The 26,710-nt window shown below is 60.7% G+C and overlaps 3 protein-coding genes across 3 annotated transcripts; 1 reads left to right on the forward strand and 2 right to left on the reverse strand.

Annotated features, from left to right (window-relative positions):
- Window positions 1-1,049: 1,049 nt before the first annotated feature.
- Window positions 1,050-15,572, reverse strand: ZFTRAF1 (zinc finger TRAF-type containing 1). Its single transcript, XM_048212599.2, has 4 exons — window positions 15,192-15,572; window positions 6,629-6,867; window positions 5,669-5,880; window positions 1,050-4,112 (listed from the first exon to the last, which is right to left on the reverse strand). Exons 1-4 carry the CDS (start codon window positions 15,555-15,557, stop codon window positions 3,721-3,723), a joined length of 1,209 nt encoding a protein of 402 aa, XP_048068556.1. The 5' UTR covers window positions 15,558-15,572; the 3' UTR covers window positions 1,050-3,720.
- Window positions 15,573-16,709: 1,137 nt separating this feature from the next.
- Window positions 16,710-18,347, reverse strand: TMEM276 (transmembrane protein 276). The gene is made up of 3 exons (XM_026488886.4): window positions 18,058-18,347; window positions 17,720-17,858; window positions 16,710-17,503 (listed from the first exon to the last, which is right to left on the reverse strand). The coding sequence occupies exons 2-3, from the start codon at window positions 17,810-17,812 to the stop codon at window positions 17,018-17,020; spliced, it is 579 nt and encodes a 192-aa protein (XP_026344671.1). The 5' UTR covers window positions 17,813-17,858; window positions 18,058-18,347; the 3' UTR covers window positions 16,710-17,017.
- A 652-nt stretch (window positions 18,348-18,999) lies between these two features.
- On the forward strand, window positions 19,000-26,691 carry KIFC2 (kinesin family member C2). Its single transcript, XM_026488970.4, has 18 exons — window positions 19,000-19,357; window positions 19,593-19,674; window positions 19,849-20,009; window positions 20,128-20,266; window positions 20,429-20,553; window positions 20,637-20,702; window positions 20,798-20,926; window positions 21,329-21,406; window positions 21,522-21,636; window positions 21,714-21,823; window positions 22,450-22,558; window positions 22,647-22,804; window positions 24,526-24,630; window positions 24,713-24,834; window positions 24,927-25,050; window positions 25,179-25,308; window positions 25,402-25,658; window positions 25,747-26,691. Exons 1-18 carry the CDS (start codon window positions 19,259-19,261, stop codon window positions 25,999-26,001), a joined length of 2,364 nt encoding a protein of 787 aa, XP_026344755.1. The 5' UTR covers window positions 19,000-19,258; the 3' UTR covers window positions 26,002-26,691.
- Window positions 26,692-26,710: the final 19 nt, after the last annotated feature.

Here is a 26,710-nt window from a genome sequence, read left to right on the forward strand (position 1 = left end):
AGATGAAAGGATTTATGATCAAGTAGCCTTGAGTACTTAGGTGCACGGAATTAAATACGCCCCTTTTCACAGAGCCCGCGGAACAGTCACATTCGCGGACACAAACCCCCAGGGCTTGGTGGGGAATGGGGGGATGGACCTGCTTTCCAAAATGAACAGAGCAAGGTACCTGTTCCTCAACGCACACACACTGAAACCTTGTGGGCTTGGTGCACCCAGGCCGCAGACCTCTAAATGCCTGTCCCGTCTCCCGCTGCTTCGAGAACCAAACACCTGCCATGCCTTGGAGATTTCAGTCCCCACGACACAGCATATCCAGCCCTGGGTGCTGGGTGCCAAGGCTGGTGTCCAAAAGCCCCAGAGAAGGGCCACGAAGAGCGGGATGGTGGATGCATTTATTTTCTGTGGAAATCGAAACAGACCCAATACGGTAGAACCCTCAGGCAGTGGACGGACCATAAGGCCTGTGGTGGAGGGAATGATGTAGAGGGTAGATGGGTCTCTGGGTCCAGGGAAGACTGGCCAGGGCCAGTGCAGGGATGGGGACAAGGCCAAGCCTGAGGAACTGCAGGAGATGGGAAGTTGGACCCAGGTAACCGTCTTCTCTTGGAAGGGTAAAGTGCTCTGCGGGTCCCTAGTTTTGTCTGGGGGTGGGTTGCAGAACAGGAAGGCCCTGAATTCAAGAGGGCTGCTTGAAGGGCCAGCTGGTGGAGTGTGAGGGGCAGGGTGGAGATGGGGCTGGGGTGGGAGAGCAAGGCCATGGAAGTAGAGACGGGCCCAACTCAACAGGCCAAGGGTGGAAGGAATCTCCCCAGAGCTGCTGGGAGCGTTCAGCATTCACAAGACAGCCAGAGAAGACCCCACTTCTCTATGCCTCAGTCTTCCCACTGAGCATGCAAGGATGTGTATATAGGGCAGTACTGAGCAGGGGCCGCAGAGGGTGGGGGGCGGTGGGGGCAGCTTCCAACTCCTGTCCAGGATGCTAGCAGAGCCCAGGGAAACGCATCCATGAGGCTGGCTTCTCACATAAGGAAACAGAGACGAAACATGGTTTGGAATTTTTTTTGAAACTATAGTTACATACAGAAAATATCCAAAGAGAACACAGACCACAATGTAAGTCATTTCCCACAGTGATAAAAACACTTTTCGGTTTACTCTTTAAAAAATTATTTTTATTATTTTTGTCTCACTTGGGTGAACTGAGGGATGTAGTGCCTGTAGGGGAGTGGTGATGGCAGGGAGTAGAGGGGCCAGCTTGGTCTGTGCCCCCAGGACTCCCCCACATCTACCGGGGTTCTTCCCCCACTCTCTCTAGGTCAGGATGCCAAGATGGCAAGGAATCCTGGAGACAGACCACGGGTGTTTTCTCCTTCCTAACAACATGAATGGGACATCCCCAGTAAATCAATGACCCCCCAGTGAGATGCCGCAAGGAGGTTTGTGGCACCAGCTCCCGGGAGTGGCTGAGACATATCACAATCTCCCAGCATACCTGGCTCTGCCAGGCTCAGCTGCTGAGGTGACCGTCACAGGGTGGGGGCCGTGCTGGGGACAGTGATGCTGGGATGTGTTACCACTCCTCTTGGGCACCCCCAGACACATACCCCTACAAGGAGAGCCTTGCGTGGGTGCCACTCTGTCCCCCCGCGTGCCCTTGGGCTGCTGGAAATAGTGGGCTACATGCCCCCAGCACCCAGGAACCCCTGGTGCTGCAGAGCCCAGCCCATCTGCCACCCCCATCCCCAAGGGCTGCTAGACCTAGGACACATACCCGACCTGCAGAGAGACCTGCTGCCTCCCACCCTGCCCCACCCAGAAGAGCCTTTGGGCGCCACCCCTCTGCTGGCTCAAATGTCTCACACATGCACCCAAACACAGGGAAGCCTGCCCTGCCCTGGCTTCTCTATCGGTCACTTTGAAATCCAGAAACTAGAGACAGCGTCCATCCCCAAGAGATGCTGAGATGCAACGACACGGCACCAGCCCCTCAACACAGGAGACCTGGCACATGGCTATCTGAATGTCATCCTCGGTGCCTGCCAGGTGGGGGGCAGCCCTTGAGGGCAGTGGGACTCATGCCAGGGTGTGGCCCTACGGATGTGCTTGGGGCTGGGCTGGCATCTTTCTTTTGGAGAGTAGGAAACCAAGCATAGCACCTCTGGGTGCCCTCAGCTGCCAAGCACAGCTGGCCTTGCAGGAGGGGTTCCCCCGTAAGTCCCATGCCCTAGGCTGGAAACAGGAAGCTAAACAGTCTTCTCAATATAACTAGGCCAGCTGCCCTGGGGGGGGGGGGAGAATTGGCTCAGACGGCTGCCTGGGATATGCACTGGGATGAGGCTGTCACTCTACCCCAAGGCTCCCTGCCTCCATTTCTCAGCTCCCAGCTGGACGGCTGGAAGAGGGAGGGACCAAAGAGTAAGGCCAGGCCTGCAGCTCTGTACTCTTGCTGCCTACAGGGCCCGGGAAATGGGGAGCTAGGCCAGTGTGTGGGGGGTGGAGGAGTGGCAGGGACTGCTCTGAAGCATGGGGTAGGCCAGGCCAGGCCAGGGGCAAAGGAAACGGTTCTTTGGTATTTAAGCAACAGAAACCTATTGCAGAAGAGCCGTGTCTCCTAAGCAAAGGAGGAGGGCTGAGATTTCCCCTTTCCAGCAGCTCTGAGGGTCTCAGGGTCCTCCAGGCAGGGCTCCTTCCCCTGCTGCGAGGCCCACACACTAAGGCCTGTTCACTGCAGGCCAGGGCCACAGGGGCAGCAAAGTCGAGGCTGTGAAGAGATCCCGCCAGTGAGAAACCACGTTGCCCAAGGACTGACCTCTGTGGGGGGCCCCCAGACACAGGGACAGCAGCCAGTCCCTGAAAGCAGCATGGGGACGACCAGCCCACTCAAGCCCTCCCCCAGCTAGGCTAGCTTATCACCAGCAGCCCCCACAGCTTCCCTCACAGGCTGGGGATGCTGTGCCCTCAAGGCTGAATATAGAAAATAGATTCTCTCTTGCTAAATTTCATAACTTATAGAAGAGCCTGTAAAGAGTTTAATTTTTTTTCCTGGGAAGAGACAATTTCACCCTGCATTCCGAAGCATCTGCTGAGCCCGGCTGGCCAAGTCCTGCCTCTCTGGAGCAGCTGGTGGGGTTGGGGGGGTGCGCTGGGGCCGCTGCAAGACCCCAGCTCCGGCTGCTCCCCTGTGCTGGCCTGTGACGGAGGGGTCAATGCCTCCAAGTCTCTGGTGGGGGGTGTACGTGGAGGTGTAGTAACAAGGACCTTTGGGCTCTGACCCCCAGGCCAAACCAAAGCTCCCCCAATGTCCAATCACAGCTACGCCTTTCCCTCAAACAAAACAGAAAGTAGGAAACAAGGGTGCCTTTTTAATTGCAATCAAATTTGCCGTCTGAAGTCAGCGTGCTCCCTGAGCCCGGCCCAGGGGCCGGGCACGGCCCAGAGCAGACGGTGCGCCTCACTGCGCCATCGGGGGCCAGGGCATGGCCACTGGGCTTAGCCCCATTGTGTCCCTGAGCCACCGTCTCCTCTGCAGGTGGCCCAGCCTCCGGTGCCCGGGACAGGGGAGGCGGGGCAGAGGGCGAGGTGTGAGCGCTCACACCTTCGCACACGCATGCAGACTTCCCCCATGTTCGCATTTGTTCCTTCTCCTCCTTTGCTAAGACGGTCAGATAGCACTGTGAAGCCGCGGCTGGGCAGGCGCCGGCGGCACAGGGGCGCCGCCTACTTCTGTATCTGGAACAGGAAGAGCCGCAGGTTGATGTTCTTGGCGGCTAGCAGCTTGTTGCACTCCACAGAGTCGACGATGGGCAGCGGCACGTAGTCCGTCTCGTTGCTCTCGTTGGTGAAGACGAAGTGGTAGATGACGGGGCTGATCTTCACGTCATCATACGGGCCCTTGAGCAGCAGGAAGGAGCACTCCAGGGGCGCCGTGACCTTGCTCTTGAGGAGGAGCTGGAAGGAGAGCGTGCGCTTGCACGACAGGTTGGGGTTACGTTCTGAGTCGTTCACACGCGCCTTCAGGACCCACGTCTGGTTCAGAACCGTGAACCTTGGCGTCTCGTAGTACAGGCGCGTGATGAAGTCATCCGTGCGGTACGGCCGAAACTGGACCTCTGTGGAGACAGACAGGCCGGGAAGAGCCGGCAGTCAGTGTGGGCGGGGCCGCGTGGCGGCGCCTTCCAAAGGCCGAGCGAGGATAAAGGCTCAGCCAGGGAGGAAGGCAACTTACCAGGAGGACACAGCGTGCTCTACTTGTCACAAGGCAAATCAAACGCAATTATGGCAAATGGAGGCGCACACAAGCTTGGGGGAAACAACTACAAACAGAAGTAACACGCATTAGCTGCAGGGAGTCCAGAGGCTGAAAGAAGTGAGCGGCCGACCCTCGCTGGCCTCCCCCTTTGCCTCCCCCAGGGCCCAGCCCGGGCAGAGGGAGGCCCCCCCCAGGGGCGTGGGTAAGCAGACACACAGACAGGATGCGTTCTGAGAACAAGTGCACTTTATTGGTTCCGGTACAGAGCTGCCAGAAGAGCCGGCGGGCGGGCAGGCACGTGGCACATGAGCCTGCATGGGGCGCAAGGCAGAGCGCTGGCGTGTGGCCCAGTGCTGGGCTCCTGTGCTGTCACACAGTTCTCTCAGCACAGCCCGGGGCCCATGGCCCACGAGTCCCTCCACGGAGGCGGCCAGTCCTTCCTGTGTGGACGGGGATCCCTGCCCAGCCACCGCCACAATCATGATGCCTCGGCCCGCCCAGACCCACAAGGCCTGGCCTGGACTGTCTGTGCCATGGCGCCCACCAGGGCAGCTGAGGCTGCAACTAACCAGGGGCCATGACCTTCTGCGGCTGAGGCTGCCGGGCCCTTCGCCTCTCGGGCCTGTGCAGGCCCACACCTAGCCAGGCCTAGTCCAGGCAGCATGGCGTGACTGGTTGCCTGTGACCGCCCTTGATGCTCTGAGCCGGCTGCCTGGTGTGGGCTGAGCAGTAGAGGGCCGTAGTCTCCCTGAGTGGCCCCAGTGTCAGCAGGTGCTTCTTGCTGTTCTCTGTATCTGGACCAGGCCCTGGCCTGGTTCCTGCTCCCCAGCATGTCCAAAAGCAGTGGCAGTGGCCAGGAGAGCCCATGAGATCCAGTGGGCCTGAGCGTGGTCCAGCCTGCCCGTCCCTGGGCGTCCACTCCCAGCTCTGCATTTTGAGCTGAGCACCCTCAGCTCATTCAGGTGCCCCGCCCCTGAGAATCTTCTTGATGGCCTCAGGAGACCCGTGGCCACTGCAGTAACTGCCTGCAGGCAGGACCGGATGTGCTGAGTACTCTTCTTGCCTTTGGCTCCGTAGGGCAGGCCCCTAGCTGCCGGGCCCACCGAGACACACCCACCTTCTGCTTAGACACTGACTGTCCCAAGGGCTGTGCAGCCCCACGCAGTAGGATGCCACCTTGTTAGGGTGGCAGGGCCAGGGCAGGGAAGACAGGTGAGAGGGCCTCTGAGAGCCATGCAGGTGCCTCCGGGTCCTGCTCCGGCCCCTCCCCTGTATGGCCTCTGGCACGTCTTCTCCCCATTTACCAAAAGCTTGTCCAGAGCCTGGCCACCCAGCATGGCCTGTGCCCACTGCTCCCCAGGCTTCCAGCCGCCCCCCCAGCCTGTGCGGCATGCAGTGGGCGGCGGGGCGCCTCACCTGTGTAGCCGATCTTCTCGAAGCTGAGCAGGCTGAAGATGCTGTTGTACAGCTGCATCTCCTTGCGGTGGCTCTGGTCCATCTCGTCTAGGATCTCCATCAGCTCATTGCCCGTCTTGGTCGGGTGGGCACATGCAGCCTCATGCACCGTCAGCTCGTGGAAGGGGCCATGCCACGGGCAGCCGATGCGCTTGTATTTGCACTGGGTCACCCTGGGGAGGAGGCGAGCACCGTGGTCATGGCCTGTGCCCTGTGCGAGGTGGCTCTGCCCAGTGGTCCTCCAAAGGTGGGCCTCTGCCCGGCCCTGCTCATACAAATTACCCCTTGAAGGACATAGTCACCGTGCACTGGCCCCCAGGAAGGGGTCAGTGTGTGTGAGAAGCCGACAGAAAAGGAGCACGTGACAGCTGTGAATACACATGCCACCTACACCCTTTGCTGGGAGGGCTCTCTTGCTTGGCAACAGTGGCCACTGACCTCGGCGTTGGACCCTACGTAGTTTTGAGCTACGTGAGGCTCGCTGGCCTGAGCCCACTGGCAGACAGCAGCGTCAGCCAGCAGGGCCTGGGTAGGGGTGCCCATGAAGCTTCACGCTGAACTCCCAGAACTGGCCATGCTCTCCTGGGCCCAAGGACACCAAGGACAGAGAGCCTTGAAGAGGCCCCCATGCAGCCAGAGAGCCCTGGAGAGCCAGGGTGATGTCCAAACAGCCACTGGGTCCAGATCACAGCCCCCTACCCTCCGTGGGCCCCACCCTGCCCCCTCCAGGGCCTGGGCCCTGAGCAGCTTCACCCTGGCCCATTCCCTCCAGGTTGTCCTGGGCAACCCCGGAGCCAGGGCAACAAAGACCGGAACGTCCCCCGTGCTGGGGCCTCGCCTGCACCAGGGTGGCCTCCAGCCCCATCCTGGGCCCCACGCTGTGGCTAAGCCTCTGGCGGGCAGGCCGGCCCAGGAGGTTACCTGTCCTGGCACTCCTCTTTCTGGTGCCTCTCCAGGAGGGAGCGGGGAAACTGGCGCAGGCAGAAGCCACACTCGGAGGGCAGCTCGCTCACGGCCTTCTCCACAGCCAGGTTGCGGCAGCAGAGGCTCTTACTGATCTCGCAACGACAGTTGGGGCACGTGGCCTGCTCCTCCTTCAGCCGGGCATCTGCTAGTAGGTGGATAAAACAGCCAGCGCACATCAAGTGACCGTTAGTACACTGCGAAGAAGGAGAGGGAGATGAGCTCACAGACCTGCAGGACGTGCACGCACCGGCCTGCCCTGCCGACTCCAGCTGCAGAAGGGGCTGCTGGCGAGCAGAGGCAAACAGAGCCCCTGCTCAGGAGGAGCGGCCCTTCCTCCTGGAACACAGCAAACACACGGCCAGTGGGGTTCCTGTGGAGAGGCAGGTGACTCAATGGTGGCCCTTTCGTGGCTCGCAGAGGTTACAGAGCTCCACTGAGGCAGGCCCACTAGCGGTGAGGGGGTTTTGGCCGCATGGGGGCTTGGAGCTTTTTCCTGTCCCAGGGGCCAGGGACTGTCTCAGGGGTCCTAGAGGCTGTGATTTTGGGACACCTACAGGAACACAGACTCTTGTCCGGGCGTGGCAGCAGTACTTAGCCAGCAGGTGCTGAGTAGCAGCGGACACTGCTCCCCTGCGCTGGGGGCTAGGGGCCTGGCCCCTCCACTCCAGCTCTCCTTGGCCAGCACAGGTGTGAAGGCAGCTGCCACCCACCCAGCGAGGCTTGCGTCCTGCAGGGACCTTCCTAAAAGCTAGTGGCACAGAGGTGTGGCAGGTGGGGAGGACTTGCTGGCCTGGGAAAAGGGTGTGTGGGCACAGCACGTGCCTGGAGGAGAATGGGGGCTACAGGCAGGACAAACTGCTGACTTGGGTCAGTAGGAGGTAGGTCCCCTTCCTCTGAACACGCAGATGTGAGGCCCAGACACTGCCTGTCGGCAACTGCCCCCTGCTAGGAGTCCTTGTGCATGTGGACAGCCAGCTGCCAGCTCAACTCCAGTCTTGGGTCTCTGGTTCCACACATACGTCCTGAGTGCCCACTTGGTGCCATCCAGAGAACTCCACAGGCTGTGGGCCTGGCCCTCCAGGGGTAGGAGAGACCCACAGAGAAACCAAGAGATACAAGGGCAGACTTGAGCTGAGCATCCCCTCGGGGCAGACACAGCTCCCCAGGCCTGGCCCTGGCTGGTCAATACCTGCAGGGGAAGAGGTTAGGGAATGCTGTGGGGGGGCAGCTGGGGGTTCTGCTGAGGGTCGCTGGATTTCCACTTGGAGACTCTCCCCAGCCAACTGAAGATGAACGGGCAGATGGCGCTATCATAAGCCTGCCAGCAGCTGGCCTGGGCTCACCAGCCGTGGCAAACCTCCAGAAAGCTACTGGGCCACAAGCTTCCCTTGAGGTCCAAGGCATTTCTCGGGGGGCAGGGGGGCTGCAGTGCAGTAGAGGCCTGACCACACCCACACACGTGGGATCCTCGGTCAACACCAGCTGCCATCCCATCATTTCAGGGGTCTGCGCACCCTGAGCTGAGGAGCTGGTGGGAGGCTGAGGGAGCTCTTGGCACCTCTGTGCTGGGCCTGGGGGCTAGTGAGTGATGGGACTTACATGCTGAGGGCCAGTGCAGGTGGGAGGGCTGGGGACAAAGGCCTCATTCACAGAATCCATGTCCACGTCAACACCACAGATTATCAGTACTAAAAATCTCAATTTCTAAGGCCAAAAATTAAAATGTGCAAGATGAGGAAGGGGAGCTGGCTGGGCTCAGGTTTGGAGGAAACGGGCCTGGCAGGGGTGGGCCAGTGCCAGCCTTGGACACATGGGCTGGCTGGGGGTGGGGAATCCCAGCTGGGATGAGCTGAGGCCTGCTCACAGGAGGAGCAGGCTGGAAAAGCAGTCTATCCTGTCCACCCTCAGGGGCTGATGAAGCCAGAGACACGGTGAGTGAAGGGGAGGGCAGGGGACACAGACAACATAGGCCCCTTCCACCCGGTGGGAGGCAGAGACCAAGGGCCCAGGGCACGTGTTTAATCACAGCCTCCGCCAAGGGCCTGAGCGCGGCAGAGGCCTGGCTTCACCAAACCACAGTCCCTGAGAGAAGACTGTTGGAGTTTGCAGAGGCATAAAGGGACGGTGCTCACGCTCACCTAGCTACTTATTCATGGGAGGAGGAAACTTCAGGGTGTTCTTTGGAAGGGAAGCCACAACCACTGCCTGGCACCTCCAATGAGGAAGCCTGGCTGGACACCAAGACCCTTCACTTCCAGGGCCTGCAGGATGCCAACTATGAGACCCCCAAGGCCTGGGGGCCCCACACCACAGACTCTAGTTCTCGATGCCTTCTGGTGAGAGGCTGCCTGGGCAGGGCCCAGCTCTGTAGCCATCACTTGCCTGAGAACAGCAACAGAACCCACCTGGCTTCTCTTCTCTCTCAAGGTGGCCCAGCCAGGGTGTGGGGTTGAGGGTGAGAGACTTGGATGGAGTTCTAAAGCCTCCTGAGGTTGCCAAGTATATGACGCCTACCTCCCAGCACTGCCCTGAAAGTCCACTGCTCTGGCGCAGAGGGGTGACCTGCACACCCCTCCCAACAGGTCTCTTCTAGCGCCTGTGGGCTGCAGGAATATCCAAGCTCCCAGGCTAGCTTGCACCCACTTCCTCCTGGAGCCTTCCGATGCAACACAGGCTTAGGTGATAGGACACCATGGAGAAGCAGTACTGACTTTTGCTCTCCTCTGGGTTGCCCCTCAGGCCCCAATAGCTCAGTTGTGAGCCGGAAGACTGAGCCAGCAAGATGCTGCAGAGTGTTGCTGGCCCAGCCAAGGGACAAGCAGATGTCTACATGCAGCCAGCACCTCACCAGTTACCCAAGGGATGCTCCTGGGTAAAAACCAGGTGGCTGGTCTGGGCCTGGCTGACACCCAGCCCATGTGGTTTGTCCACAGAGCAGGGTAGATCACCATGCTCCAGAGCCCTCCCCCCATCCAGGTCCTCCTTGACCTTCTAAGCAAGACTCCCGACTCCACATGCAGGCCTGGCCAATTGGTAACGCAGACTTAGCCTCCTCAGCGGCGGGGCTGGACTGTACCTACCCTGACTTGCCCAGCCAGAACCTGATTCCCAGACGACTCTGTACAACGCCAGCTGCACGGCAAGCCTCTGATGGACAGCTAGGGGAGGCCAGAATGCCCCACTCAACATGCTAGAGCCAAGCCCCCAAGGGCCTGGGTACCCCAAGAAGCAGCTCCTGCAGCACCCACCCAGGCTGCCAGGAAAATCCTGCTGGTAGGAGGGGCAGGAAGAGGGGCACCCCAATTCAGAACATTGTAGGCCTTCCCAGGACAGATGCTGGCTTAAACTCTAGCCCACAGGTCACCAGGAGCATGACCCTGGGCTTGTTGCTTTCTACCCTGGGCTTGTTGCTTTCTTCCCTGGGCCTCACTTTCCTCAGAAACAAAGAGTGACAAAGACAGGACTGGCCTCATCATGTGCTAGAGAGATGGGATGAGACACCTAGACAGCATGGCTCAGCCCCCAGCACATGACAGGAACAGAATAAACACCCACCATGGCCATCACACAGCAGAGCCTGGCCAGCCCCTCACACGGCCCCCACCTGCAGAGCCTTAGAAGGGACTCCTGGCACAGGCATGTGATTACAGCAAAAGCCCCTCCCTCACCCCCCGAGTCCCCAACCCCACCCAAGCCACAGCAATATCCTCCAAGCCCCTCCACAAATAGCCCAGGAGAGGGCATTTGTATGTGTCCTCTCAGGACACCACCCAGCAACCCCTCCCTCCACCCGGCCACCAGGAGCTCATGTGCACCCAAGCCAGCCCCCCCCCCAGGGCTAAGGGGGAGCTAAATGTGCCATCCAGACTCATGAGGAGGAGCCCTGACCTCAGGCCTTGGGCTGCAAAAGGGCCGTAGAAAATGATTCCCCCCCCAACTCCTGGAAAAAAAGCCTTGGTCAATAGGCTTTTGAGGCTCTCTTTTAAGCCTGGAGTGCATGGTCCCCTCAAATACTGGGGGCTCCAGGAAGGCTTGGCACCTAGGCCCATGTGAGCAGCCCACCCTCTAAAGCACAGCTAAGGGGATTAACCCCAAAACTGCTGCTCAGCCCAGCTGGAGGAACCCCTCATCAGGGCTGCAGGGCACCCCAGGTCCCCGATGTTTGGCTTGAGGTCTCCTCAATATCTTTATTCAAGGGGTCTAAGAAGAGACCTCACTGTGTCCAAGAAACCCAGCTGTTTTAGGTAAAGCCAGGACTCTAACACTCTAACACTGTAGGTTTCGGGTTTGAAGTCCTGGACCAATAGCTCCTGATATCACACCTCAAGAGCTAGGACGCGGATGGGAACCAGTCATTCCCATAGCCAGGTTCTTGTTCAGAATGTAGACAATCCAGATTGAAAGGCAACTCAAATGACAAGTAACCACCACAAAACACACAGCTTCTCATGTAGCCAAAGTTCAGAAACTTTCTCCTCTCGATGCTCTTGTTCTGGACACCTAAGCAGACACATCTCCATAGCTCTATTCTGCTACCTTTCTTACCTCAAAGCCTGAGCCAGGAGCTAGGCAAGAGGATCCCAGGCCAGCTGGGTGGGCAGCCCCATGGGGGATTCCCTAAACATCATTTAGAACAGAGTCTGCAGCACCAGGCATGCTGACAACCACTGGGGGCTCCCCAAGGCCTGTGACCACACTGGCTGGGGCCTGGGCAAAGATGGGCCCACCCCTGCTTCCTAGGCCTTTTACCAATGTGACTGCCAGTCAAGTAGCCGGTTTCCTTGTGCCAGGGCCTGAGCTGAGTCCTGAGGGAGAAAGGAGACCTTAGAGGTGAGAGGCCCAGCAAGACATACCCACCCCTCCCACAGGGCAGAAACTGGCAGGTACCCCCGTCAAGTGAGGACAAGCATCCTGTAGCAGGGAGAGAGGATGGCCACAGCTGGGGGCCACTGCCTCTGTGGGGCCCTAGAAGAGAAGCAGGAGTGGGGAGAGGGCACGCAGGCAGAAGGGACACAGGAGCAACAAGTTGGAGGAGGGGGTGTGCTGCTGGTAGGCCCAGGACTGGCAGGCCAGAAAGCCAGTTGGGGGCCACATTCTGTGACAACCCCTTCACTACTCCTTCCCGGATGGGGAACTTTTCTGGCTGAGAATGTGGTGAGGGGTGGGGGAGCTATGTGGCTGGTCCACAGCTCAGGGCCTCAGCTGATGTCAGCAGAGTCCTACCAGGTGTATCGTATGGAGAACACATTGGGCCTTGTGTGAAGGCTGGGGGAGAGCCTGGGAAGAAGATCACGCTGTAGTTTCAATGCTCCAGGTACCACCAAGGCTGTGTCTCCTCCAGAGCAGGCAGTCACACACGCAGGGGGCAGGTCACACCGCCCTGGTGCCACAGTTCTGCATCTACGGCAGACGCCCTGTTCCCCATCCTGCGTAAGTATCCCTGCTCCAACTCCGGCCCTCCTGCTCCCCCCCACCGCCCCCGTGCCTGCCCCAGTGGCTGCCTGGGACTCTAGAAAGTGGCCTCATACCCTGTCAGGCCAGTCCCCAAGGACACACCCAACACCCGCACAAAGAACATCAAAGCCAGCACCTGCTGTACCCAGTCTGTCCCTGACCTGACCTAACTTAAAGTAGGCCATGGCGAAAACCATTTGCATGAGTGCCTTGCTCTTACACCAAAGCAAGTTTCCCAGCCCAGATGTGCTAGATGTGTGGGAGAGCCAGCTGTGTGGAGCCAGGGGCTCAGACTCAGGAACAGGTGGATAAGTCTGCTGACGGTGATCTGTGGCCACCACCACGGCTCCCCTGGTGGCATGGAGGTGGGGTCTGGTGGCCACAGGGCAAGCTCTCAAGTTACCATACACTCAGCCAACTCCAGAGGCCCATGGAGCTGTCCCTTACAGACTCAGCCAGGCACAGTGCACAGGGCTCACCATGGCCCCTGACTATTCTCCTCACCCCAGAGCTGGGAACCATCTGAGACAATCCCCAGACACACAGCATGGCTGGTGCCTGCTCCAAGCCATGTGTCCTGGTGAGGTCAGGAGAAATGTTGCTGGCACATCACATGCCTGAAAGCAGCCCAACAGAAATGGCTGGTCAACATGGCTCACCAAAGGCCCTTAGAAACGGAGGGGCTGAGCCCAGGCCAAGAGGTAATGGCCAGTAGTGGGCCCCAACCAGGGACACACAGAAAGCTGTGGGCCTGCCTGTTTTGAGACAGCATGTGTAGGGCCTAGGCCATTCATGACCAAATTCTCCTGGGAGTAAACCCAGCTCAGATGCGACCAGGCAATGGCCCAGGTCTCCAGGCCCATCCCAACCACTACCCTCAATGTCCCCATCCAGGGTTGTATGCAGCAGGGAGCCACCAAGAAGCCTTCCCTCCTTCCTCCGGTTCATCCCTCGGGCCCCTCACTGGCACTGCTACACATCCAAGCCAGGTGTGCCCCCCACCCATGGCATGGCTTCCAGTAGCCGAAGAAGCCAAGTGGTGACTCGTGGAAGGACTCTACTCAACCTTTCTAGAGTCAAGGGCTCTGCTACTGATCACATGTTCTAGAGCTTTCTCCAGGCCTCCAGAGATGAGAGCGAACAACTCCCTACCAAGGCCCGGCTGTCACTTGGGAAGAATAGAGGTGGAGCAGGGGGGCCAGTACCATAGCCTACAGCTTAGCATCATGGGTTCTCCTTGCTTAGCAAGCCTGTTTCCAGGGAAGCTGCTCAGCACAGCCCACTAGGCCATGGGGAGGACCACAGGTCAGGGCTGTCACAGCTGCTTAGCTGACTGCCTCCAGCCCGCCCAGGACAGAGCTCAGCTGCAGCACAGTGTGGGCCGGTTTGAACCAGCCAGGCTCACAGGCCCCATCACAGTGGCTGTGGTCAGAGGCAGAGCTTTGGCTCTGTGCTGAGTGGACCAGGAGGCAGCACCATGCAGCCTGTTATCATGCCATCATGCCAGGTCCAGGTCTAGCCCACTCACAGGAGGGGGGGGGGCAAATTCCCCTGGGACCCTCCCCCCACCCATGGGAGGTTTAGCTTTTTGGGGCTCTCATTTAAGACCCAAGCAAGGAAGAATTCTTCCACCTGAGAGAATCAAAAGGTCACGGGCAAGGGAAAAAGGGGCTGGAGAGGGCCCAACTCCTGACGGGTACCTCCAAGGCCGAGGGGCTATGGGAAGCAGTCCCCCAGTTGGGTCAGAAGACCTGCGGTATTCCTGAGCTAGGGCCTCTCTCCAGGATAGGTGGAGAGCCAGTATCCTCCACCCAAAGAACTCAACCCACTTCCCTGCCAATGCCTTCTCTTTCCTCTCTGTAACCTGGGCACATCAGGGTCCTCCTAAGCTACCTCACGCCAAAGCAGGAAAGGACCTGGCGATCTAGAGGCTGGGGAAATGGCAACCCAGGTTAGCCTCGCGCTGCTTACTACAAAAATGGCCCTCTCACCCATGGCCAACAGTTTCAGTAATAGCAGGAAAACAAAGCCCCATCAGCTATGACCAGCTCCTGTAAGTGCAAAGAAAGGTGATAAAGAACCTGTTCCATTCCTCAAAGGGGTTCTGTGTAGAAGGGGTATCAAAGTCAGAGGTGGGAGGAGGTGTCCAGGTGGAGAGAAACAGGCAAACAAAGAAGGCACACAGTAAACTGACTTGGGCCAGAGCATGGCCCCTGCTGCTATGTGCTGCACATGTAAGACCCACCTGGGCCAAGGACCCTCTCTGATGGCTGTGGCTGGCTAAGCACTGAGTCCAGCCACCATTCTGGATCCTCACATGGAAAAAGGGGGGGGGACACACTTCCTGGAGTGCTGGTAGCCTAAGAAGCCAGGCCTGGTGTGGGTAAGGCGGGATAGGGTGGGAGTCTAACTTAGGGCATAGCGTGTCTGGAAAGCACAGCATGAGGTCAGGCTGGGACTAGAAAAGGGACCCAGGCTGGGGCTTTGAAGGTGGTTCATCCAGACCAGGAATGAAGGGAAGGGAGAGGGGAGGGAAAAAGATGATCCCATCCCTTCAATGTTCTTCCAAAATGAAAGGAAAAGAGAATTCTTTCAATTGGAAGATAGAAGATATACAAGAGAAGCTTGAAGACAGCTTTCGGGGGTGTGGCTGCTACAAGAATAGAGAAGGTCTTGAGTGAAGAGGAAACACCAGGGTCTCCGACTCCAGGGAGCTCAAGAATGGGGGAGTAGACTCTGGGGGGGGGGGGGCATCTGTCACCAGAACTTGGGGAGTGTTGAGGTGGGGGCAGCGGGGAAGGCTGAAAAATAAAGCAGCGGAAAGATAAGAGTCGAATGGAGAAACAAGGGAAGTCAGAACAAGAAAGAAACTGGTTATGAGTATGAAGTCCTGAGAGAAGGAGAATGAAGCGCCTCCGAAGACAGACGCCAGGAGTCCCGACTACTGGGCCCCGGAGCTCAGACCTGGCTTCCGAGGGCACGCGGTGCACGGGGCGGGGGGTGGGGGGGGCGGCCGCGGCGGGGCTGGAGCCGGGCTGGGTCGGGGTCGGGCCGGCGGCCCTACCTGGTACACGGAGGCCTTAGGCAGGTCCAGGCAGACGGTGCAGCACAGCACCGAGTAGAGCCGCTCCTCCAGCTTTCCGCTGCCCGCCGCCGCCGCCGCCGCCGCCGCCTCGGCTGCCTCGGCCGCCCGCAGCCGCTTCTTAGGCGGCGCGTCTGGGTCGCCGGCCGCCTCCTGCAGCTGCCGAGCGCCGGCCAGGCCCGCCTCGTCCGGGAGCCCGGGCCCCGCCGCCTCGCCCAGCGCCGCTGCCGCCGCCGGCCCCGCGGCCGCCCCCGGCCCAGCCCCGACCCCGACCCCGGCCCCAGCCGGGACGGCGCCGGCGGGCCCCGCGGCCGGCCCGCCCCCGCCGGCCTCCTCCGCGCCGGACATCGCGGCCGGTCGGCCCGGCGGGCGGGTGCCGGCGCGCACCCGCGGCTGGAGGTTAGGGGCGCCGCGCGCTCCCGCCGCCCTCTCGCTGCCGCTGCGACCCCGCAACCCCACTCCCTGCGCCGCCGCCTCAGTGGGTCCGGCTCGCGCGTCGCCTCGAAGCCGCCGCGGCCACCGACCCCGGCGCGGCCGCCATCTTTGTTTTCGCTGCGCGCACCCCCTGCCGCCGCCACCGCCCCCTCGGTCTCCCAGTCACGTGACCCTGCGGGGCCAATGGGAGCGCCGCTCAGCGCTAGACGGAACGTCCGTCAGACCCAATGGGCGCGCAAGGACGCCCGAGGGCCCGCCCCTGCAGAAAGTGGGCAGGAAGGGGGCGGGGCCCAGGGCGACCTGCGGAGGGGCGAGCGCCCGGGACGTGGAAATCCTGGGGTTGGGGGCGTGCGCGCCGCTTCCGGTCCATCTAGGGTGCGGCCCACAAGCCGAGGGCCATCCGGATGGTGGGCATCCCTGGACCCCCACGTCGGGGTGCGCTTGCGCCTTTGTCCTCCACACTCAGGTTTGCGTGCACGCTGGGGAAAGAAACCCTGCCGGCCACTCTATCCCTCTTGTGTGGGACCAGGTGTGCTTCCACAGCACCCAAGCATAGGTACTCCCCGAGAAAGGGCTCCAGACCCCGAATTTAAACCACCGTTCTGCCTAATGCCCGGGTTGGAAACTGAAGAGGGGTCCACTGAGGAAAGTGAGGGTCTTGGGAAATCAGGACTTGCCTTGCACAGACCAGAAGGCAAATGAGTACGTGTCAAGTCAGCTCTGAGAGGGAATGTGCATTTCTGAGGACAGCTGTAATACAGGTGTAGTACAGTCCTCTTCTTTCTCCACCCCAACCGGCAGCAGGTGAAGGTCACTGTCCCAGGGGGCCACCTGCCAGGTTGTGCAAGGATATTCAGAGCTCCACCATGTCGCAGGCCCCAGGACTAGGTCTCAGTCTAGGGGCCCTCCTGACAAGGGTGCCATTAGGAGGTCAGGCTGAGTGAGGCCCCAGGGCTAGTTCCGGTGCACCCAATTTTTGCACAAGGAAAGCAGTTGCTGTGCTGGAGATTTAGAAAGCTCACTGGAGGACCCCTCGATCCCTTTCAAGAATGGGCAGATTCCATATTCCTGCTGTATCCCTAAGGTTTATTGTAGACCAAGCCTCTCTCTGGATCCAAAAGCAATGCGTGCCCAGCATCAGCCCCAAAATGTGCCTGGGACCCCATTTTCTTCATTTTGGTCTAGGTGAGTGCCCACACTCAGCCAGAGGAGGGCAGTGCCCAGACTCAACCTCCTGACCAAGGTATCATCCTGTAGCAAGCTCTCTTTGGGAGGCAAGAGAGTCCATCCTAGGGAGGAGGCCCACAGGAGCAGGCCTGTGGGAGGGGAAGGTGGTAGCCAGGGCAGAAGCCCCACCTTGCTGTCTCCAAACATCACTCCCACTGCAGGCGCTGTGTGTGCAGGGCTCGGTGGTAGGCCCAACTGCCTGCGGCCAGGGCCCAGCGACAGATGTCCTCCTTTGGTAGCAGCAGCAGTCTGTCTTCCTCCAGCCGGCTCAGGAGGCCTGCAGCACCCAACATTGCGCCCCCCCACATTCCATAAGCGTTGGTTGTGAAAACGGCCACAATGAGGATGGTTACTGCAACCACCAGCACTACTGCCTGACCAGCCACAGAGCGGCCCTCAGCACCAAGGTGGTCACCGGCCACTGCCAGCACCATCCCTCCTCCCAGGAGCAGGTTGGCAGAGGAACGGTCCCCATTCACCCAGTGGAAATCGAAGGCCAGAAGGGGCAGACCAATGACAGTGGCCACCCAGGCTCCAGCAAGACAGTCTTCATCTGTGCCCAGCCCTGGGGCCAGCATGGTGGCAGAGGCCAAGGCCTGGAGCAGGAAGCCAGCAGCGGCCCCTCGACTTGCCTGTCAGCACAAGGGTAGGAGGAGATGTGGGGAAAAGAGGCCAGGACCTTCCTTTAAGCAGGGAAAGGTCTGGGGCGAGGTGGGGGTGTCTCATGCAACCCTGGTCCTCAGACTCAATCTCCCACCGCCCTCTCCCTGACTGGGGGAACTGGACCTAATCCCGGTCCTTGCGGTTTGGGAGTCGGACACACCCCTGCCCCATCGCAGTGTACTCACCTGGGCAGTGCTCACGGCTGCACGCAGAGACACCGCTCCCAGTGCCAGGTGGGACAGGGTCGTGCTCCACTCGCTCCAAGGCTTGGGGGCCATGGCACCTCGGGTGGTAGCGAATGTGAAACAGGAAGGGGATCCAAATCTTTGGAGAGGAAGAAAACGCAGAAGCCGGCGCCCAGGAGCCCTAAAGGCAACTCTCCTGGAGTCCCAGGTTCCAGAGCCCCATTTCTAAGTGTTGGGATAGGCTCATCCGAAACTTTCCGGAGCCCTGGGACCACTGGACGCAACTGTGGGGAAGAACCTAGTTACGCCGGGAAAAGAAGGGAGAAAGCGAACCTGACCTGGGTGGGCGTGAGTTCTGGGGCCCTGGAATCCAAGTGGGGGTGCCGGGCCTCGGGGAGAGTCGCGCGCAGGCCCACTCGACCTGATTACTGCGCTCGGGGAGGCGTCGTCTTCGGACCCTGGCCTGGAAGGAGCTACGGCGCAGGCCTTCAGCTGAGCGGCGAGGCCCCGACGCAGCGGCGAGCTGTAGGCCGGAGTCGCCCACCCCGCCGCCTGCCAGTCCGCTCGTCCGCTGCTGCCGGGTCTCCAGCTCAAGCCCTGCCTTGGCCTGGCGCGAACCAACGAGAGGAGCGGAGGCTAGAGCGGTAGGAGGCGGGGCCTGGGCGAAGGGGGCGTTCTAGGAGAGCCAGACAAGGTTGTGAGGGCGGAGACAGGACTAGGAGGAGGGAGCTCTGTCCCAAGATTACGTTATGATAAAGAAGTGGTTTGAAGCGATCTGTGGTGAGGGAAGGGGCTGTGAAGGGAAGGGCCCGTAAAAGGGGAGGGTTGTGGGCGGAGCTATGAAGGGAGAGAATGGGCTGTGAAGGGTGTGGGCGGGGCTAAGAGGAGAGGGGGGGGGTTCTGGGAGGGGCTATCGCAGGGGGCGGGGCTGTGATGGGATATGGGCGGGGCTGAGAGGGGAGGGGCTGTTGGGTGGGGCTGTGATGGGGTATGGGCGGGGCTGAGAGGGGAGGGGCTGTTGGGTGGGGCTGTGAAGGGGTGTCCGCGGGGCTGAGAGGGGAGTGGGTGTGAGCGGGACTGGGGGGAGCTGGGACCGAAGGGGCTGTTCCAGGGGGCGGGGCTGTGGCCGCGGTCTGGGCAGGCCTCAGAGGGGAGGTGGAGACTGGGCGGGGCTATGAGGGGAGGGGTTATGTGGGGACTCCCACGAGCTGTGGGCTCTAAGGGGCGAGGGCGTTAGGGTCCTCCGGAGAAGGCTGGGAAGGGTTCCGAGGAGGGGGGGTGTGGAGGCCGTGGGCGCTCTCAGCCTGGTGTCTCAGTGAAGTAGGGGTGGGAGGCGCGGGGCAGGTGTCCGGGTGTGGCCCCGGGGGTCCTGTTTCTGGCACCCCCTTTCCTCGGGCGCGCGCCCTCCACCCGCGGGAGCAGGGCCGTGGGGGCGTCCGCCCCGAGCATGCGCACCGGTTTTGCAGCGCGCGGGCGCGGAGTCGGGGCGCTGGGACGCGGGGCGGCGCGAAGCGGGGCCCTCTGCCGCCCCGCGCTCCCATGTACGCCTTCTACTCCCTGCTCATCTACATCTTCTACAGCCTCTTCCGTAGGGATGGCGGGGCTGCGGCGGCCGGCGACCCCGGGGACCCTGCCCAGGTGAGCGTAGCGGGCGCAGCACGGCCGGCGCCCCCCCTTCCTTAGAGCGGGTTTTGCGGGCCCGCGCAGCGTACGTTCCCGGGGCGCTGACGCTGGGGGGGGGCCGTGCGGAGGACCCCGTCTCTGTTCTGGTGTTGGAAGCGAAGACCTCAACTCCCTTGGCCCCAGGTCTCGGAGGGAGGGGGCCCCAAGGCTGCCTACTCAATCCTCAGAGGTCCCGCTCTTCCCTCCCCAGAGTGCGGGTTGCAAGCGCGGGGGTCGCCGCCGCCCCGACCAGCCCACGGCAGAACTGTGGACCGAGCTGACAGGCCTGGTCGGTAGGTGCTGTCGGTGCGCCGGGAGCGCTGCGTCCCCGGGGCCAGAAGGGAACCCCGCCGTCCGAGAGAGGAAGGGGTGCCCGTGACCTCTCTGGGAGGGAGGGACCCAGCAGGTGCCTCCTGGTGGCCTGGCCTCCGACACGTGAGCCGCAAGCCTCGCTTTCCCGCTACCAGGCCTCCCTGGCTGCTCCGAATCTGAGGGTGGGCCGGAAGGGGGAGCAGAGGGCCGCCCTACCGAGGTCTCCCTAGAAGAGGCTCTCGTGCGTCTTGCTGAGTTCCTCTCTGTCCAGCTGGGGGCGGAAGAGAGCTTCGGGAATCCTCCTGACCTGAGCAAGGTGAGCGGGGCTGAGGGTCCTTCTCCAGCTGACCCGTACCCTCTCCACGGTCTTTCTGGTCTCCCCGTGCATGTCACCATCTCAGTCTCCTCTGCTCTGGTTCTTATGCCCTTTACAGCCAAGCGATGTCCCCCCACTGTTGACGGTGACTGGTCAGCTCTTGGCCCTCCTGGCATGGATTCGGAGTCCCAGGGGAAGGCAGGCCCTGTCCCAGGGGACTCAGCCAGCCTTGGATGGGCAGTGCCCCACTCCTGTTGGTGCGTAAGGAGTAGTGAGTTGTAAAGGGAGTGTGTGTAGGAGTGAAGCCCACAGAAATGAGTGGCCCGCATTCCGAGTGCCACGCCCAGCCTTGTTCCCGAGGTGTCCCTTCCTTCAGGTTAGAGACCTCATCAGTCTTATCTGGGTCCATCCCACCCCAGGATCCCCATCTCAAGAAGAAAGCCCTTCCCTTTCACCAAGCGATGAGGCCCAAGGGCAGAACCCTCCCCAGCTGGAGGAGGACCAGAGGGCTTGGCAGCGGCTGGAGCAGCTCATCCTTGGACAGGTAAGTGGTCCAGAAGGTGACAGGGACTGGGGTGGAGGGGCGGGAAGGAAATGCTCCATGCTGAACCCTTCCCTCCTTCCCAGCTGGAAGAGCTGAAGCAGCAGCTAGAACTGCAGGAGGAGGAGCTGGGCCGGCTGCGTCTGGGAGTGGTAAGGCTGTGGGGTGGGGCTCCAGGATCCAGGATAGTGACTAGAGAGGTGGCCCCAACTTTCAGGTGAGTCTTGAGCGCTTCTCTCTCCGCCAGGGGGCGACAGACTCAGAGAAAAGGGTTCAGCATCTAACCCTGGAGAATGAGGCTCTGAAACAGAGCCTGAGCCTCACTCGGGACCTCCTGCTACACTGGGGCCCTGGCCCCTCTACCAGGGCCCCCCAGGTATTCTCCTTAGTTGCTACCATTCCTGCAGTCTGGGGCTCCTGAACACCTGGCTCCCTGCAACACTGCCCAGGATCTAATGCTGCTGGAACCCTCTCCGCCCTTTCAGGGCCAGAGCCCAGGGGGATAGATAGGCCCTGGGATGGTCTGTGCAAGGTAGCACCCTCAAGGAGACCAATGCCCATGGGAGAACACCTCTGCCCTGTCCTGTGACTGACCCCAGGAAAGCAGAGGGACTTGGGGAAAGGAGTCCTGTATAAAGTTGGGAAACATGGATTCATGACTAGCTCTGCCTGCCCCTCTCAACTTGACATCCCCATCCATGAAATGGGGCTGCTGGCGTGCCCTTCCTTTAGTTCCCTCCTGGCTCCACAGTTGACCTGGCTCCCATCCTTCCTGCAGGAGGAGGCAGAGGCATTGGTGGAGCTCCAGAGCCGGCTTCAGGAAGCCCAGGACACCACAGAAGCACTTCAAGTCCAGGTGGGCTGTGAGCCCAGGGGCCGGGAAGGCTAGGGCACCGGGAGGGGGGTATCTGAGGCAGGGCCTGGTAAGTGCCCTGTTTCCTCAGTGACAGGGGTGGGGTTGGGCGGGACAGCTGGGGGTGCAGGAGGTGCAGCTGCAGGGCCTTCGGGGGGCCCTTCGGCAGCTCCAGCAGGAGACTGAGCAGAACTGTAGAAGGGAGCTGCAGCAGATGCATGGGCAGCTGGCAGGTAAGGGCTGGGACTAGAGGGCTCACGGGAAGGCCACGGGGTCTGGGCTCTCCCTTACAACAAACTCTCCCTGCCAGGACTTCGGGCGCGGATGGTCAGCCTGCGTCAGGGCTGTGGGGACCTCCGAGGACTGGTCAGCACATTTACCCAGAGCTGTCAGTGTTCACTCAGTGAGGCCCGAGGTCAGGTCAGGATCATCTGCCCCCTCTCCAGAACATGCTCTCTGGGCAGCCCGGTCACTGTTCTTCCACGGGGAACCCTTATTCTTTCTTCCCACCCCGGGGAGCTGCCTGCTGAAATGAAGGTGGTAGGCTCTGGAGTCAGAACAGCTTGTGATCTCACATACCCTGGGTGTGATCTCATTTCTGGGTCTCATTTTTTTCTTTTTTTAAAGATTTTATTTATTTATGTGACAGAGAGACAGCCAGCGAGAGAGGGAACACAGCAGGGGGAGTGGGAGAGGAAGAAGCAGGCTCACAGCGGAGGAGCCCGATGTGGGACTCGATCCCCGCACGCCGGGATCACGCCCTGAGCCGAAGGCAGACGCTTTAACGACTGCGCTACCCAGGCGCCCCTCTGGGTCTCATTTTTGCCTGTGCAAACTGGGGTGACAGTAAACCCCTCACAGGATTGCCAACCCCATAGGAGAGAGATATCTTTTTGCCTGATTCTTCTCAGGTTCTGGGTCTCCATCCTGGGCCCACAGAATGATGCTCCTAGGGGCCCGAAGCCACTGAAAGTTATGTCCTCAGCACCCCTCCTCACCCCCAGGTCCTTGACTGTGCCCACTTCCTCACATCCCTATTCCGCCAGGTATCCTGGGCCCTGGGGACGCTGTCAGCTGGCGGGGCTGGGACTCAGCTTCCTGAGGAGCAGCGGGGGCCCCCAACTGGATGCCCGGGGCGGCTGCTGGAGCTCAAGGGTATGGCAGGCTTGGAAAGTGGAGGAAGTGGGGCCTCCCCATGCTTTAGGGCCTGGGAGGCAGCCCACTGATGTGATCTTCATCCCAGGAAATATCCGTGTGCTGTGTCGGCTGAGGCCAGGGACACCCTCCAGCCTGGTGAGCTCGGAGCCTGGCCCCAGTGGCACTGTCACGACCTGCTATCGAGGGCGCCAGCGTCGCTTCCACCTGGACTGGGTCTTCTCTCCAGAGGCCAGCCAGGAGGAGGTGATGCCCCGCCCTTGCACCTGTGCTGGCCTTCCCTCATACTGCCCCCGAGTCAGAAGAGGCTCTGGGTTCCCCTTCATTTGCCTTCCTGTGGCTGAACTCCAGTAAAGGGAAGGGAGCAGGAGGTGCTGAGAGGCAGGAATGACAGCCTAGCTGGGCACCTCCTTTCCTTCCAGAATTTTCCGTTTACATCCTTTGACCAAGCTCTGCAGTTCCAGTGGAAACAAGCCTTCTGGTTTAACAGAAAGGTTATCACTTTAAAAAGTAATTTTTTTTACCAGGAAATTAAGGAAAATGAACTTGTCTGAGATGGTCACTGCTCAGAGAGCTGGCTGCAGAGTGTGGCTAGGGTGCTGCTGTGGTGAGGACAGTGCTGTGACCTCCTTCCTCCAGGCTTACACACTGCTTACTCTTGGTGGAGTGGGCCAGCTGTGAGGGCAGGCTCCCCTCCTTGCCTGTGGCCAAGGAGGCAGTCGGGGAGCAAGGGTGAGCTGGTGGTTTCCAGTCTCAGTGCTCTCCTGCTGCCCACTACAGATTACACTCTCCTTCCTTCCTCCCCTTTCCTGCCAGGCCCAGCTCACCACCTTGCTCCATACTCCCTGTCACTGCCCACATAGACTTTGCCATCACAAGTTCCAAAGGTCAGGAATGGAGGCGATTGTGTAAGGGAGAGAGCTAGCAGAGATTCTGTGTTGGCCTCATAGGGACACAGTGTGAGGAGAATGTCTGGCAGGTGGCCAGGGATCCCTCCCCCACTTTCTGGAGTACCACAGCTGTTTTTCACCTCTCTTTCCCACACACTTCCCCTGGTCTCAGCCTGCATCCCACACTTCAGCCCTGTGCAGGCTCTCTGGCTGCTGCCTTCCAGGCAGTCCTCTGGACAGGGCCCTCCAATTCAATGTGTCTGAATGAAGAGCCAAAGGCATCTTTCACCAAGCCCATTCACCTGTGTTTCCCATCTGTGCAAGGACACCACAGTCCCTCCATCAGTCACCCCCAGTGCTTCCTTCCAGTCATGGAATCTTAGTGACTTCACTGGCAGTTCTGGGTTCTGTCTTCATTGCTGGCCGTGAACACATGAGTAGAACTCACAGGCTACTTAGTTACCAGCCACCTTCTGGGCACAAAAGCTGGCCATGCCGTTGCTCAAAAGGCTGGTGCTGGGGTCCAGTTGCCAAGAGGATACAAGTCCCAGTGCCCTCTCCTCAGCTGCCTCTCTGTGTACCCTCGCAGGCCAGGGTTCCAGTGATCTTGGCGAGCCACCATCCTGCACACCTGTGGAGCACACCTGTGCACACTTCTGGGCTCATCCTTTAGGTGCCAGGTGCTGCCCTAGTCCTCTTGCCTTGAATCCTCACCACAGGTGGCACTGTAGTCACTTCACAGAGGGAAAACCTTAGGCCAGAAGGAGATAGGTGCTTTGCTTCCAATCACACCTGGGGTTTGAAACTGGCAATCAAGCCCAGCATTTGGGCTCTTGGCTGCTGCTCCTCTGGGCCTCCCAAGTCATCCTCAGAATTCCGGTGCTCCATGTTGCTTGCTCCGTCACATCCCTCCCTTTCTTTGCCTGGCAAATTCTTGCAAATGCCACCTTCTCCAGGAAGCCTCCTCCATTTGTTGGGAGACCCACCCTTCCACTGTGCCCTCCTAGAGCCATCCTTCCTTCACACTGTGTCCCAGGTCCTGGGGCTTAGGACCCCTCCCACCCCTCCCACCCCTAGGTCTTCAGGGAGCTGGAGCCAGCTGTGCTGTCCTGCCTCCGAGGCTACAGTGTCTGCATTTTCACCTATGGTCAGACAGGGACAGGGAAGACCTACAGTATGGAGGTGGGAAGGGGAGACCCTGGGTGGCTCCTGGGGCCAGGGGCTGGGATGTGAGTCTGATGCAGCAACCCCACCCTGTCCCCAGGGTCCACCTGAGGACCCTGGCATAGCTCCTAGGGCACTGCAGTCACTGTACCAGGAGATGGGGACCGGAGGGCAACACCGTGTGACTCTCAGCATGGTGGAGATCTACAACGAGGCTGTCAGGTCAGGGCCATGCTACAGCACCTTCTCCTCAGCCTGTGTTCTTCCAGTTACCCTGGGAACCTCAGAAACCAAGCCCTTCCCTTTCTCACCAGGGACCTCCTAGCCCCAGGGCCTCCGGAGCGCCTGGCCGTGAGGCAGGGCCCAGCAGGCCAGGGAGGCATTCAGGTGGCTGGCCTCACCTACTGGGATGTGCCCAACCTGGAGACGCTGCACCAGGTAAGCCTGCCCAGTGGCAAAGCCCCCTCCCCCCCCCCCCCCCCCCGCAGCCCTCCAAGGCCCCGCCTGGGCTCCCACCTAGGGATGCAGGCCCTGAAGCAGGCAGGTCCTATTGCTCCGCCCTCCAGATGCTGAGCCTGGGGAGGAGCAACCGGGCCACCGCCGCCACCACCAAGAATCGGCACAGCTCTCGGTCGCATGCCTTGGTCACGCTGACACTGCGCACGGCGTCCCCACCGCGCGGGCCAGGCACCGCAGGTACCGAGGCGCGCACCTGAGCCCCGCGGGTGGGGGGGCTCGCAGCACCCGAGACCAGGGCTCCCTCCACGTCCGGCTCGCTCGCCCCTGCAGGCACCCTCCACCTGGTGGACCTGGCCGGATCCGAGCGTGCCTGGAAGGCGGGGGCGGCCAGCACGTCGCGGGGAGACCGAGATGGCGCCCAGCGTCTGCGGGAGGCCCGGACTATCAATCGCTCGCTGCTGGCCCTGGGGGGCGTGATGGCCGCGCTGCGCGCCCGCCGGCCACACGTGCCCTTCCGCGATTCGCAGCTCACGCGCCTGCTGCAGCCTGCGCTGGGACCTGGCGCCACCGCGGTGCTGCTCCTGCAGGTGGGCGTCGGGCGTCGGCAGGCGTGGGGTGGTTTGCCAGCCAGGCGCCGCCCGGCGGGACCCGCCCACCTGCGCCGCTTCCCCGCAGATTTCCACGCGGCCGGAGGATCTGGGCGAGACCGTATGCTCGCTGAAGTTCGCCGAGCGAGTGGGCCAGGTGGAGCTGGGGCCAGCCCGGCGCTGCAGGGCCCCGCGCTCTGGGACGCCCTCTTCCCTTAGCACCGACACACCTCTCACCGGGACCCCCTGCACTCCCACGCCGTCCCCCGGCAGCCCTCCAAGTCCCGGCCCAGAGAGCGACTCCAGCTTGGCCCTTGGGACCCAAAAGAACATGCCGTCGTAGTCTGGAGTCGCGCCTCTGCCGGCAGAGGCACCAAAGCTCCTACACCCTCACAACCTCCTTGACCTCTGGGGGCCCACTGCCCCCCCCCAGTTGGTTCCTTTGCCCCATAAAGAGTACTTAGCTAGGGACACGACTGCTCCTCCCTCCCCCAGGCCCTCAGCTCTCTCCTTATCACCATTTGCTGTTATCGCGGCCACAGCAGGGGGTGCCAGAACCGCGGGAGGTAGACCCCACCAAGTGGTTATCTCAATCTCCACCCCATCGCCAAAAATCAGACTTGGCATTAAAATGTTGTCTACTCCTTTACTGTTATCTTCCCCACTACCACCACCAAAACCAAGTAGGATTTCGATTTCCTTTTCCCAAAAAGGTGCGGCTACCTCAATTCCCAGGCAGATGAGGAAGGACAGGACTCAGGCTGGAGCCACCCTTTAGGTTCTCCCTCCCCCAGGCCGGAGCCAGGGAGGGGAAGTGACACAAGGTGATGGATGGATGGAAGGAAGGATAGATGGACAGAGAGGGACAGAGAAAGTGGGATTAGGAAGAGGCTGCTGCAAGCAAAGCCCCCACTCTTTCCAGTCTTGCCTCTGGGGGTAGGAGAGGCATGACTGACTATCAGGGCCAGGGTGGTGACTGGGCCAACCCCAACCCTTTGTGGGGTAGTCCAATAAACACTGTGGATTCTCAGCACCGCTGGTGCCTGGTGTTT

This window comes from Ursus arctos, unplaced genomic scaffold, assembly GCF_023065955.2.
Source record: "Ursus arctos isolate Adak ecotype North America unplaced genomic scaffold, UrsArc2.0 scaffold_6, whole genome shotgun sequence".
Taxonomy (NCBI): domain Eukaryota; kingdom Metazoa; phylum Chordata; class Mammalia; order Carnivora; family Ursidae; genus Ursus; species Ursus arctos.

Excerpts from the sequence above, each read along its gene's own strand:
- ZFTRAF1 (XM_048212599.2), bottom strand. The coding sequence starts at position 15,557 with ATGTCCGGCGCGGAGGAGGCCGGCGGGGGCGGGCCGGCCGCGGGGCCC. Across the intron at positions 5,881-6,628 it reads AAAGAGGAGTGCCAGGACAG|GGTGACCCAGTGCAAATACA; the intron begins GTAACCTCCTGG and ends CCTCCTCCCCAG. Across the intron at positions 4,113-5,668 it reads CGAGAAGATCGGCTACACAG|AGGTCCAGTTTCGGCCGTAC; the intron begins GTGAGGCGCCCC and ends CTGTCTCCACAG.
- TMEM276 (XM_026488886.4), bottom strand. The coding sequence starts at position 17,812 with ATGGCCCCCAAGCCTTGGAGCGAGTGGAGCACGACCCTGTCCCACCTG. Across the intron at positions 17,504-17,719 it reads CAGCCGTGAGCACTGCCCAG|GCAAGTCGAGGGGCCGCTGC; the intron begins GTGAGTACACTG and ends TTGTGCTGACAG.
- KIFC2 (XM_026488970.4), top strand. The coding sequence starts at position 19,259 with ATGTACGCCTTCTACTCCCTGCTCATCTACATCTTCTACAGCCTCTTC. Across the intron at positions 20,267-20,428 it reads GCAGTGCCCCACTCCTGTTG|GATCCCCATCTCAAGAAGAA; the intron begins GTGCGTAAGGAG and ends ATCCCACCCCAG. Across the intron at positions 25,309-25,401 it reads GCGCGGGCCAGGCACCGCAG|GCACCCTCCACCTGGTGGAC; the intron begins GTACCGAGGCGC and ends TCGCCCCTGCAG.